Source organism: Carassius gibelio, chromosome B18 (assembly GCF_023724105.1).
Source record: "Carassius gibelio isolate Cgi1373 ecotype wild population from Czech Republic chromosome B18, carGib1.2-hapl.c, whole genome shotgun sequence".
Lineage (NCBI taxonomy): Eukaryota > Metazoa > Chordata > Actinopteri > Cypriniformes > Cyprinidae > Carassius > Carassius gibelio.
Window position 1 is genome coordinate 7671622 of NC_068413.1, and position 12671 is coordinate 7684292.

At 36.4% G+C, this 12671-nt stretch overlaps 1 protein-coding gene across 2 annotated transcripts in view; it reads left to right on the plus strand.

The window, feature by feature from the left end:
- LOC127976986 (inositol 1,4,5-trisphosphate receptor type 2) overlaps positions 1 to 12671 on the plus strand; it is a 78424-nt gene that overhangs the window by 51717 nt on the left and 14036 nt on the right. Inside the window, exons 38-51 of one of the 2 annotated variants that reach the window (XM_052581589.1) lie at positions 367 to 469; positions 566 to 753; positions 831 to 1011; positions 3815 to 4056; positions 4426 to 4626; positions 4914 to 5024; positions 5232 to 5327; positions 5470 to 5586; positions 8061 to 8171; positions 8347 to 8539; positions 8639 to 8764; positions 9462 to 9637; positions 10731 to 10895; positions 12277 to 12460. In XM_052581589.1, coding sequence (XP_052437549.1) covers positions 367 to 469; positions 566 to 753; positions 831 to 1011; positions 3815 to 4056; positions 4426 to 4626; positions 4914 to 5024; positions 5232 to 5327; positions 5470 to 5586; positions 8061 to 8171; positions 8347 to 8539; positions 8639 to 8764; positions 9462 to 9637; positions 10731 to 10895; positions 12277 to 12460 — 2194 coding nt within the window. Of the gene's footprint in view, positions 1 to 366; positions 470 to 565; positions 754 to 830; positions 1012 to 3814; positions 4057 to 4425; positions 4627 to 4913; positions 5025 to 5231; positions 5328 to 5469; positions 5587 to 8060; positions 8172 to 8346; positions 8765 to 9461; positions 9638 to 10730; positions 10896 to 12276; positions 12461 to 12671 lie in introns of both variants that reach the window. The other variant, XM_052581588.1, reaches the window with a different exon arrangement.

The window sequence follows — 12671 nt, forward strand, 5'->3', positions numbered from 1 at the left end:
AAGATGGTCTCAATAGCATATCTATATATATCTATATCTATCTATCTATTTTATATATATATAGAGAGAGAGATAGATAGATATATAGATATATAGATATATAGATATAGATATCTATTTATCTATATACACACACACATATACACATATATAGTATATAGGTAGCTGCAAGTGTTTTTAATTTAAAAAATTTTTTTTATAAATGTGCAAAACATACTGTAGTTTCAGACCATTTCTAATCTTTCAATTATATTGTAAGTTATAGAATAATGCCTTTCTGAATGGGGTTTCTTGAATATTTGACACATGTTCATCTCTGAAATATCCACTCTAAAGGATGCCTGCCTTCCTCTCTGGTCTCCTCAGGGTAACACACTGAGGAAGAGTCTCCTTACACACTACTTTGGCAACCATCGGCCCCACGCCAAAGCCCTGGAGTACAGCGGCGGGAACAGCTCTTCCTCTGGAGGTACGTCTCACAAATGATCATCAGTAGAAGCACTGTTGGCTCACCATATACATCCTCTCGACCAACTTCTGCTCCTCTCATACATGCCTCATACAGGTGGTTCTCCAGGACAGGACTCTGATAAGCCAGGCACTAGCGTAGCAGACATCCAGTGTGCTCTGGACAACGTTGGAGCATCTGAGCTGGTCATCGACCTCATCGTCAGCACAAAGAACGACCGTATCTTTGAGGAGAGCATTTTACTGGGCATTGCACTCCTAAGAGGAGGAAATACACAGATTCAGGTATAAACGGGTCACACATTCCCAACAGGAAATATGTAAGATTCAGGTGATGTCATTTTCTGCATGTCTCCCTGCAGAACTCTTTCTACAATCAACTGCACAAGCAGAAGAAGTCTGAGAAGTTCTTCAAGGTCTTCTACGATCGAATGGAGCTGGCGCAGAAAGAGATCCGCTCCAGTGTGTCAGTCAACATGTTTGAGCTCAGCTGCAGGAAGAGAGAGGAGGAGGGCGAGGGCTCTGGGATCAGACATAAAAAAGGTATTTCTGTCTAAACATGAGAAAAAGATTTACTAAAGCACAGTGAATATTATGAAAACAGTAAAGACATTTTTCATTGTATTTTACACTAACAGCAAAAGAACAATAAACAATAGCAATTAAAAGGCACAGTATGTAAGATTTTAGTAATATCCAAAAACGACTTGCTCAGTGTTATATATTTCACAGAGTTCTGTACTTTGCTATCCCAAAAGTTCCCAAGTATTTGTAAATCGGTCAAATCGGTCGTCCCTAGTCAGACAATCAGTGATGTAATATCCACACTATCCTCAGTTTCTACAAGCATGAACAAAAATGCCGCTGCACAGGACAACTAAATCCATTATGGCTGAAATTAAAAGTGGTGACTGCAGCATTAAATTTAGATCTGCCAGATGTTGCATTGTTGTTTTTTTATTATTTTCTTTATTTTTTTATTTTTTACTTGTTTTTAAAGTGTTGCGCGTTATAATTTATCACACACATGAGTCTGTTGATCTTATGAATACAATGGCCAATCAGAGGTGTCCACATGAGTCATCGCTGAAACGCCAGAGTTTTTGTTCATTGTGCGTGCATGCTGACTGAATTCTCCTCTAACAAATTCTCTCATCATAAACAAAGTGCAGATGTAATTATGATCTTCCTAAGAGATTGATTAATCAAACAGAGTATAGACGGCTTTACTGATTATAAGGGGAGTTTTTTGAGAGTGCTTAAACTCTGGCTAGACTGAAATCAGATATAATGTTCTTTGCTCGCTTTTGTATAATTTCTTTGCTGTTTGAATAACTGTGGAGCATACAGGTAAGAAAAAATGTATTACCTCATCTGTGAACATGATTGGTGAATTCCATGATGGTGAAAATGACATCTCCCATCAGTCCGTTTTCCTTCATAGCGTCATCAAACATAGCTTTCTATTGTTTTGAACATGCGACCTCTAACAGCAAAAACATACATATTGTGCCTTCAAGGAAATCTAGCCTGCCTTTTTGTTGTTTTTAATAATACAATGATTGATTGATATTTATTTATGCCTTTATTTAGCAGACTAATGACTAGAAAACTAATATAATAAATATATAATACACACACAAACGCACACACACTTGTCTTTTCATACACACACGTGTATATATATATATATATAATGTGTGTGTATATATACACACAGGACTCTGTGTGTGTATATGTGTAAATGTTTCTCCAGTTCAGAAGGTCACCTTACTAAAATAATGATCTGAATGAAAAAATTTAGAAGTTACCATGCATAATTGGTATAATCTGAAGTGGAAGTTTAATAATATATCAAATCTACAGTCTGGTCTATGGATGAGCTTCATATGTATCCATTATGATGCTGCCTTTCCACATCATGATCTTTTTGTACTACAAGTGAAATAGGTGGAAAAAAAAAATGCTTTTTTGACTGACTTTGGTCATTTTTTGGAAATGTATCTCTAACAAAGGCAGGCCTCAAAAAAAAAAAAAGAAACACAAACCAAGTGTGATGTCTTAAAGTCTAAAAATAAACCATTAGAAGTCACTCTTTCAGTGTCTCGCTGAAAATAGGGATGTGTCCTAATTGCAATGTTCTGCTTCATCATGCTTAAATCTTAAAAAGCAGACCTAGACTCTCTAATGACATGCTGCGTCTGAACTAGAAGTATGTCATTGGTCCCCTGAATAGCCCATTTATCACAAACAAGTGTGCCTTAATGCATAGCTATTCATGTGAGTTCAGCTCTGGCCTGAGGCAGCATAAATGAAATGAATATCAGGCATAAGAATAGTATCTGTCCCTATTATAACTGCTGCATCACCTGAGGGGGTCAATGGCACCTTATTGAAGGTTCTTTTTAACACTTCAGAAGGAGAAAAGATTTCAAGTTCGCCTCGTGTGGTGCACGAGACATAATCGTTTGATAAAATAAATATTGTTGACCGCTCAAGTTTTAAAAAAAAGCTTCAAATGTGCCTAAATATATATCCAAAAACGACTAAAACTCTCAATATCAGTACCTACAGTGTTCTATGGATAACTTTGGATAGATATATCAATTCTCAATTAGTACATTGTTCAAAAATCAGTGATTTTTTTTGAAGGAAAATAATCGTGGCAGTTGCTTACTATAAACAATGAGGCGAACATGTTCTCTAAATATTCAGGATGTTAGTCGATCATTATGGGGCTTTTAGTCTTTATGAGTGAATCATTGACTCAGCAGTGATTCATTCTGGAACAGCCTGGTGAATTATTTGATTGATTCAAAAATACTGATTTATTCTGCAGCAAATCACAGTGAATAATTTAACAAACTAACTCGATCAATTTCACCGACTCATTCAGAAACATTATTAATGTGTGTTGATTGGACAATGAATTTTTCTATGGCATTGTTTGAAACTGTTGAATTCATTTCAGTACTGTTTAAAGTTTAAATATAACCTCATGTTATTGTATGAAAGCAATATTATGCTTATTAATGAATCACAGCTCTTAATTGTGTGATATTATTGTACCTAAATGTGTTTTGTCAGCAGTGCAAACAATTGTACATCTTGTACAGAAGTACTAAAATTACTAAAACTGAAAAAATGCATTAAAGCTAAATAGAAAGCTAAAAAATAAAAAAGCACATAAAAATACTACAATTAAAATGAAAACCGATAATATAAAAGCTTTTTTTACATTTTTTATTAATACTATAATAATATGTTAATAATTAAAATAACACCGATATGGTAAGAACTATAAATAACAGTTTAGTAATCTCAAATCTCTCGTGTCTTATTGAAGTTCGAGACTTGCAACTCCGAGAAGACATTCGGGGTCAGCTAAAAGACGCTTCCTCGGTCACCTCCAAAGCCTACAGCACCTTTCGCCGGGAAGTGGACCCTGAGATTGAGCCGATGGGATCGGGGGTAGACGGGATGGAGGAGGTGGTGGAGGAGACCCAGATGAGCCAGGCCATCATCATCATGAATCCCATCCTACGCTTCCTTCAGCTGCTCTGTGAGAATCATAACCGGGACCTGCAGGTGATGCAAATCATTTTCATTGTTCCGGTTTTGTTCAGCTGTTGTTTGTCTTGGCTTTGAATCATTTGAGTGTATTACTTGTGTTAAACACCGCAGTGTGAATTGGTACATGGTGTGCTTAGAACTCAAATACAGTGACGCTGCCTTCACCGTTTCAGCAAATCAGAGGGCTTTAAATAAATGTTTTTCCATTGTGAGAAGAAAAAGCACCTTGATGTTTGAAAAGTAAACATTTTTTCCTGTGCAAAAAAATCTCAAGGGACCCCCCCGACCTAGTATGAACGAGTCTGTCTGAATAGAGATACCAATTACTGCCACTCAGGACTTGACTTGTGTTGTTAGTCCAAATCTTTGTTCGTTTGTATACAGAACTTTCTGCGAGATCAGAACAACAAAACCAATTATAACCTGGTGTGTGAGACGCTGCAGTTTCTTGACTGTATCTGTGGCAGTACGACGGGAGGACTGGGGCTGCTGGGGCTCTACATTAATGAGAGGAATGTGGACCTGGTCAAACAGACACTAGAGACCATCACGGAGTACTGCCAGGGTCCCTGCCACGAAAACCAGGTATTGAAATGGCATCCTTTTTGGAAAATGGGGACAAATCTTATTCCACATGGAAAACTGAATCCAAGGGTAACATCTTGTCCCAATAATTTATAGCCAGGCCATGGTAAACAGGAATTGGAAATCGTGCTCATTGGAAAAATGGAACAAATCTGTTTCCACATGAAAAAAGTTTCAGATTTGCTATCAAATCTTTATTAATGGTTATGCATGAATAAGAACAATTTATTTTCTATATATCTAAGACTCTGTTTGGGATCATAAATTGTGTATTTCATCCTCCGCAGTCATGCATAGCCAGGCATGAGTCAAACGGCATTGACATCATCATCGCTCTCATTGTGAATCCAATTGATCCGCTGGGGAAGAACCGACTTGACCTCGTGCTGGAGCTGAAGGTACTTGTTTGTTGCAGTCACTCACGTAGTTTGAATAAGAAAGCAATGGATGTATAATGCAATTTTACAGATAACAGAATTTTCTGAAGCATTGCAAATTTTTGATTTGGCATGTAAAAACATATCTCCAGGAGGAAAATAGTGAATATTCTTTACTTCACAGTAATTGAATTCAAAACTGCTCTTGTCTTTACCATGAAAAATCAGAACAATGCTTCTAAACTTCTTCTGGCCATCATGGAGAGTCGTCATGACAGTGAGAATGCAGAGAAGATCTTGTACAAAATGAGACCCAATGAACTGGTGAGCTAATATTATGCAATAGTACTGCAGTTATGACAGTATTTACTGTAGTTAATGAATATAGTTTGGATAATTTCTTATCAGCAAAAACAGGCCTGTTCTTTGCCATAACTAAAGTGATGATCTGGTGTCACATCTCTAGATTGACGTGATCAAGGAGGCTTACGTTCAAGGAGAAGAGAGTGAGATTGATCAAGAGATATCAGATCAGATCAGACCTAAAGATGTTGGCCACAACATCTACATCCTGGCCCATCAGGTAAAATTTAAATGCTTAATCACACAGGAACTTTTCAGATTCCTTTTAAGGAAAAAGAAGAGTATGTTACATTGCGAGGCTTTGTCTTCCTTCAACTAAGTCTATAGTTTTGCCTTTAATAATAATAATGGCAATCCAGTATAATAATAATAAGTGTAATATTAAGTTTTTCTATTGTAAAAATAGAATAATTCTTCATAAGGAAGGGTTAAGGTCTCTTGCGAGGAAATCCTCAAGCCAGTTGTGCATTTCTCAGTTTCAGTCTTCACTTTCACTTCCACATGCATTCTTGACAGGCTCAGCCATCTGCTAGACAGTTTATTTCTGTCTAACCGGCTGCTTTCATAATGACATAACTTCAGGTGTACGTCTATCTCTGTTTTTCCAAACGCACTCACACAGATGACTGAAAGAAAGTGGAAGTGTGCATACAGTAGTTCTCTCGCTGTTAGCTTTCCTGGAATAATGTATCTCCTGGCAAACTCTTGACATAGTTTTCGGTGAGATTTTTGTTCAGAATTCAAGACTTTTACTCGGACCCTCTGGTTTGAGAAACTTTGGCCTATGGCTGGATGATCTGGTCGGGGAGGTTTTGTATCAGTTGGACCATCTAAATCAGTGTTTGTCAGTCTCATTTTGCTGTTTAGTCAGCAATAAAGAAGTCCTTTTCATTGTCAACAAAAATAAGAATAAGTCCAAATCTTCCAGTCTTGCTGACAGTGAGAAAGAAATAAACAGAAATGAATTTAAGAAGTGCTTAAACACTGATTGAACGGTTATTATTAATTACTGACATTTATTTTTAATTAATAGTGTTTGCTTAAGGAAATGTCACTTTTGCAATTGTTTGTACTTAGAATTAGCTTTTTCTCTAGTAAGCAACCACCCAGAATACTCGACGTGGCAACATGATAAAATAATACAACTACGTAACTTGCATTTTGAACAACCCAGAACCAGTCATATTTTGAGTTATTGCGAGAAAGCTCCGTAAACATTTTTGGATTGTCCTGTAGAAATGTGTGTACGTTTCTTTGGCCCTAGGAAAGTTAAACTGAATGATAGTACTGTAGGCGGTTTTCACAAAGAACATCCCCATGTCCTTTTTCTCCTGTGGTTTTAATTTCTTTTTATTTGTTCAGCACTGTTGACACTGTTTCTTTAGACTGTGTTAGCTCCAGTGCTAAAAAAACAGCTGCCAAATACAAGATCCTCCTGTGTTTACTTGGTACATGACAAAGTAAATGACATTATTTGGTGTCAGTTTAGGTCTCTGTTGCATGCCTTACTCTCCTCCAGCTCTTATAAACCGATTCCTGATGTTACCTTTGATCTGAACTCAAAAGGACACTGTGAACATGATGGCTTAGACGTCTAAAAGGAGACAAAGTGATTTCACCTTCTTGGTGTCTCAAGTGGCGCACATCTTTTGTGCTCCTTCAGCCTGTGAGAAAACAAGCATGTAAATCCCTCGCTCCCATTTAATGCATTAAGGCCATTATGTGATAAAGGGACACTGAGGGTGTGGAATGAATACTTGTTTGCTTCAAGGACACATCCTTTTTGGAGGTTAAAAGTGTCCGTCTTCCTTTCAGACATGGTGCTTAATAGAAAGGTAACTAGTTTGATTCAATAGACTTATGTATAAACTGCAAGATTAATTAAATGAATTGCTTCAATCTTGCAGAGCGTCACTGATCATTGGTTGCCCTTTGATTTGTCATTTATTGGAAATGATTTTTGGAGCACTGTTTTTGATTAGGTTGTCTCTGAATGCTGTTGTCTCACTAATGCATCTTGGCCACATCACTGAGGGTATTCAGTCATTGAGATAAACATCAGAGTTCCTCTGTGTAGGCAGCTCTTAAAATGTTTTGATTTTGAAGTAATCCGATTGATCAGTCCTGACCCCTTATGAATTGACTCGTCCAGAGGTTGCATTGGCATTATGAAACTGCTAAATTGCTAATGGGATTTGTGTTAGCCAAGTCACCCATGTGTCACTAATAGATTAATGGTTGTCCCTGCAACTTCAAACACTTTGAAGTCTTAGAGGTTGACTTTTAGCTATATTTATTCATTTATATCTTTTTTTTTATAGTATATGAATCTAACGTTAACTTTTTTTTAATGCCTCCATTTATTTTTGCTACTTTTCAGATGTGTAGATGTTTATTTTAGTGTGTACCATTGTCCCAGAGCCATATTTGAAGTATTAAACTATAAACTGCATGTTAAAAGCTATGATGATATTAATCAAATAAAATAAACATTAACAAATGTAACAAATGTGGAGCAAATGGTCATGGTTTTGAGCAAAAATTACAGAATTTTCCTGTAATGCATCTATGTCTAATTGACATTATTAGTAGACAAATCAACTAGTGAGTCTATGAAGAAATGCCCTGACGTTGAGCTGCGGTTTCTGAATCTGTTGAATCTGTGATTTTGACTGAAGTGTTTTTGATGATCAGTTGGCACGCCATAGAAAAAACCTCCAGCAGAGTTTGAAACCTGGCCCAGATCCATCCATAGAAGGAGAAGCAGCGCTCCTATACTATGCCAACCACACTGCTCAGATAGAGGTATGACAGTTTGAGAACTTATAAAGATACCTTTGTTTCCCATTATTAATTTATTTTGCACTTAATTGGCTTTTCTATAGCTTTAATATGACATATTTGAAGTCTCGTTTACTTATCAGTGCCTTTATCAGACAATTTAATTCAAAACAAATCCGTTAAACATGATTGATTTCAGATCGTCCGCCATGACCGCACAATGGAGCAGATTGTGTTTCCTGTTCCTAACATCTGTGAGTACTTAACAGAAGAATCAAAAGTGCGCGTGTTCACAACAACCGAGCGGGACGACCAGGGCAGCAAGGTCAACGACTTCTTCCAGCAGTTTGATGACCTCTACAATGAGATGAGGTGGCAGAAGAAAATAAGAAGTGGGTTGTTTTGCTTTCTGCAAAAACAATGTAACAATTTATCACCAGTTCGAGCCTGTGTCAGAGTCATTATGCTGATGTACTGCTGTGTGTTTGCAGATAATGCACCACTTTTCTGGGTGTCAAAACATATATCTCTGTGGGGTAGTATCTCCTTTAACTTGGCTGTGCTAATCAACTTGGCTGTTGCTCTTTTCTACCCATTTGGAGATGATGGAGATGAAGGTATGGCTTTGATTTTTGATACATAAAAAAAATTGCTTAATTATAGCCATTTTGTTTCCAAACTGTGGAAAATGTGGACAGAATAACAGAATCCAGTCATAGTGAAATTTATTTATTTATTGTATGATGCAGAATATAACAAAATTTACCAAATTTGGATTACTAAATCATAGTTGGTTGGTTTAACTTGAACAAATTATGACAGAAATATACTGTGTATTGTACAGAAATGATAATATTTTTTAAAAATATTATTTTTATAGGAATACCACTTTTTGTTTAATCCATGTTTAAATTTAAACTTTAAAACATGTTGTGCAGAATTTTGTTTAACAAAAAAAAGGAAAAAATATATTTTAAAAGTTAATTAAATGGTTTAAGTTGTATGCTTTTAAAATCAATCAGAAAACATAAAAACCAGACAAATTACAACAGATAAAAATTTCACAAAAAATTTAACATTTCATTGGGCAATGCAATTTTAAATCGACAATAAATTTTGTTAACGTTTTACGTATTGACTTGATTTGATATCCTTTTTTATTAATAAAATTTAAACTATTAAAACTGAATTCAAAATCATTTAAACTGAAAACACCAAATTTGGGCGGGAGGGAAATCAAACTGAATTCATAGGGCCCTACATAATGGCATTATTTAAAGGGATTTTCATGCAGTTCTTTGTTCTCTCTCTCAGGTGTCTTGCCGTCGTTCTTGTCCATCTTGCTTTGGGTTGCAGTGGTCGTGAGCACATTCACGTTGTTTGTTCTTCCCCCGCGTGGAGGAATCCTGGTGTTCCTGGTCACAGTCATCTTCCGCTCTATTTACACGCTGGGCTTAGGACCCACACTGCTGCTTTTGGGGGCCGCCAATGTAAGGCAAATTCATTATCAACCATTCACACTTCATTTAGCCCATCAGCACTCTGCATCCATGAATTGATTAAATGTCAAAGTGTATTTTGAATGTATAAACCAACTGAAAAGTCCAGCCGCTAACACCTCATGTTCGCTGATTATTCACTAATACCGATTAATTACGAGAAGCCACTCGATAGCTGGATAAATATGAAAGATGGCAGAAGAGGAACTAGTGTTGCCATTTTGCATCAGTGTCAGTTACGATGACAGAAGCGGCTGATGTGCTTGATGTGCGTTCAGATAAAAAATGAGAGCGATTTCATGCCTCTTTCCCAGCCAACTGGAGCTTCAGCCTTCAAACTGCTGACACGTCCCTCTGTTGTGTCAGTCTGTTTGCGTCTGCTCAAGCTGCCGTCTCCTCAGCCATTATGGCACCACATGAAGAACCAACAGAGACATGTGCTGAAACAGATTCTAGGAGTCTGGGATCTGTTATACTACACGCCACTCGCCACGTCTTCTAGTGGTCGCCACAAACTGTGTATCCTCACTGCAAGTGAACTCGTGTATATATTTTCTTCCAACTTGCTCAGGGTTTTGTCACACAACTGGCCATGTTGGTGTCTGCCTAATCATGCTAGCTTCAACCAAGACCCACTTACTTTGATGTGAGCCAAAAAGGATATGGAAACATTTTCTTTTTCATTTACAAGTTATTTAATTATAGCCTTATATATTTTCCCAACTGTGCATGCTTTATATAGTTAGGTGCAGCTGTCTTTTTTTTTTTTTATTACTCAAAAGTATTTAAGCATTTTTTCTCGACTTTTTCTCACAAATCAAATATTTTCTGTAACTTAGTGGAAACAAAAACTGAATTGTGAGATATAAACTCAATTAAGTGAGAAAAGTCAGAAATGTGAGATATAATGTCCGAATTGTAAAATGTAAACTAGCAGTTGCAAGAAAAAGAGTCTGAATTGTAAGATAAAAGGTCGAAAGGACTTCCATAGAAGAGTGCTTTAATTGAAGGCAGTTGAATATTTTAATGTTATTATATAAGGATGCTAATTGCTAGAGCATTATCTTCTAATGTCTTTTCACAGCTGCTGAATAAAATCGTGTTCCTGGTTAGTTTTGTGGGGAACCAGGGCACGTTCACACGAGGATACAAAGCAGTTATCATGGACGTCTTCTTCCTTCTGCATGTCAGTTACGTCATCGTTTGCATGCTGGGTCTGTTCGTACACGAGTTCTTCTACAGTATTCTGGTAAGACTTCACACCTTTTCCAGTATAATTTTTAGCCATAAATGAAATTAATGATTTAATTTAGAGGTTAAAAATTGTAGTCCATGGATGCTTGCTTTTGGAGAAAAATACTATGTATTTTAATGGCTGACAAATTATAATGTTAGGATATGAATTAAAAAGTTAGCACAATATTTGAATACATTTATTGAATATTATTTTACTGATACTAGGGGTGACACGGTTCGCTGAAAAAAAATTTGGTTCACCACACACGGTTTGGCACGTGCTGGGACCGCGGTTCAACTTAAATCTGACAAAGCATCTGTAATATGGTTTGCTATAAGTAGCACGTAAAACAAACAGGGTTCAGCTAATATATGTTTATGTTGATGCATGCGCATTCTGGATTCCCAGACATAAAAAACCTGGACAATCCATGCATTCTTGTTCAATGTGAATGTCTTTTATGCTGGAATATAAGCAGTCATTTTTTCTGTCATCACCTGGGTGCTGATAGTGTGCGAGCACAGATGAGACCTGAACAGCACTCGTTGATATCTGTGTTTAAACCAAACTCATTTAATCTTTGTCAGTTTAAACATTTAAGAGCCAGAGGACGCTAGCTTGTGCGAGCAGTGAGAAACCCGCTCCGCATTTATTTGTGCTGTTGCTCGTGGTTAGATTTTTTTTTATATATATAGTTTCTCCATAAACATAGCACATAACGAACCATACCGAAAACTGTGACTCTAAAACGTGAAACAAACCGAACCATGAAAAGTTAACTGATACTTACCATTTCATTCCAGCTTCTAAAAATTTAATTTACAACTAGTTTATTTTATTGACTGTGTTAGTTTTTAACAGCAAAGGGAAAAAAAATGTTATTACTGTAAAGTATATGCACTACTGTTCAAAAGTTTGGGGTTGGCAATTTATTTTGTTGTTTTTATAATCTCTTATGTTAACCAAGGATGCATTTATTCAAAAAAAAAAAAAAGAACATTTTATATTGTCAAACATTTTAAATAACTGTAAAATTTGTGTATATTTTAAAGAGATGAATGTTTAGCTACCAGTTTTTCAATCATTAGTGTCACGTGATTCTTCAAAAATGTTCATAATATGCTGCTCAAGAAAAAAATCTTATTTTTATTAATGTTGAAAACAGTTGTTCTACTTATTATTTTGTGGGAAAAGTATAGGGTTTTTTTTCCGTTTTTTGGTGGAATGAAAAGTTCAATAGAACAGTATTTATTTCAAATAAAAACTTTTTCGCAATGTAAAAGTCTTCACTGACACTTGATCAATGAAATACTAAATGTATAATTTCTTTTTGGATTTAGTGACGATTTCATAATCAACATGTTTTTATAATTTCCTCTTCTATTCCCTCTAGTTGTTTGATCTTGTGCGACGAGAGGAAACACTTCTAAACGTGATGAGGAGCGTGACCAAGAACGGCCGCTCCATCTTCCTCACAGCTGTTCTGGCTATCATCCTGGTCTACCTCTTCTCCATTGTGGGCTTCCTCTTCTTTAAAGATGACTTCCTCATGGAAGTCGACCGCCTCCCTGCTTTAAGTAAGCATAAAGTGTACACGGTGTCCCCGTCACGCTCTTTGCTGTGGTGGCCTCCTATCTTTCCAGCTGCACATTATGTAGAATTCGTGGTTTTAGTCTTTTCATTTCAAATTTCCCAAATGTTCTGCATGATTGAAGTCAATATCATTTGCTAATATGCATCCCTGCATTTCGTTTGTGTGAACAACTTGGTATGAATAGCACTAAAATG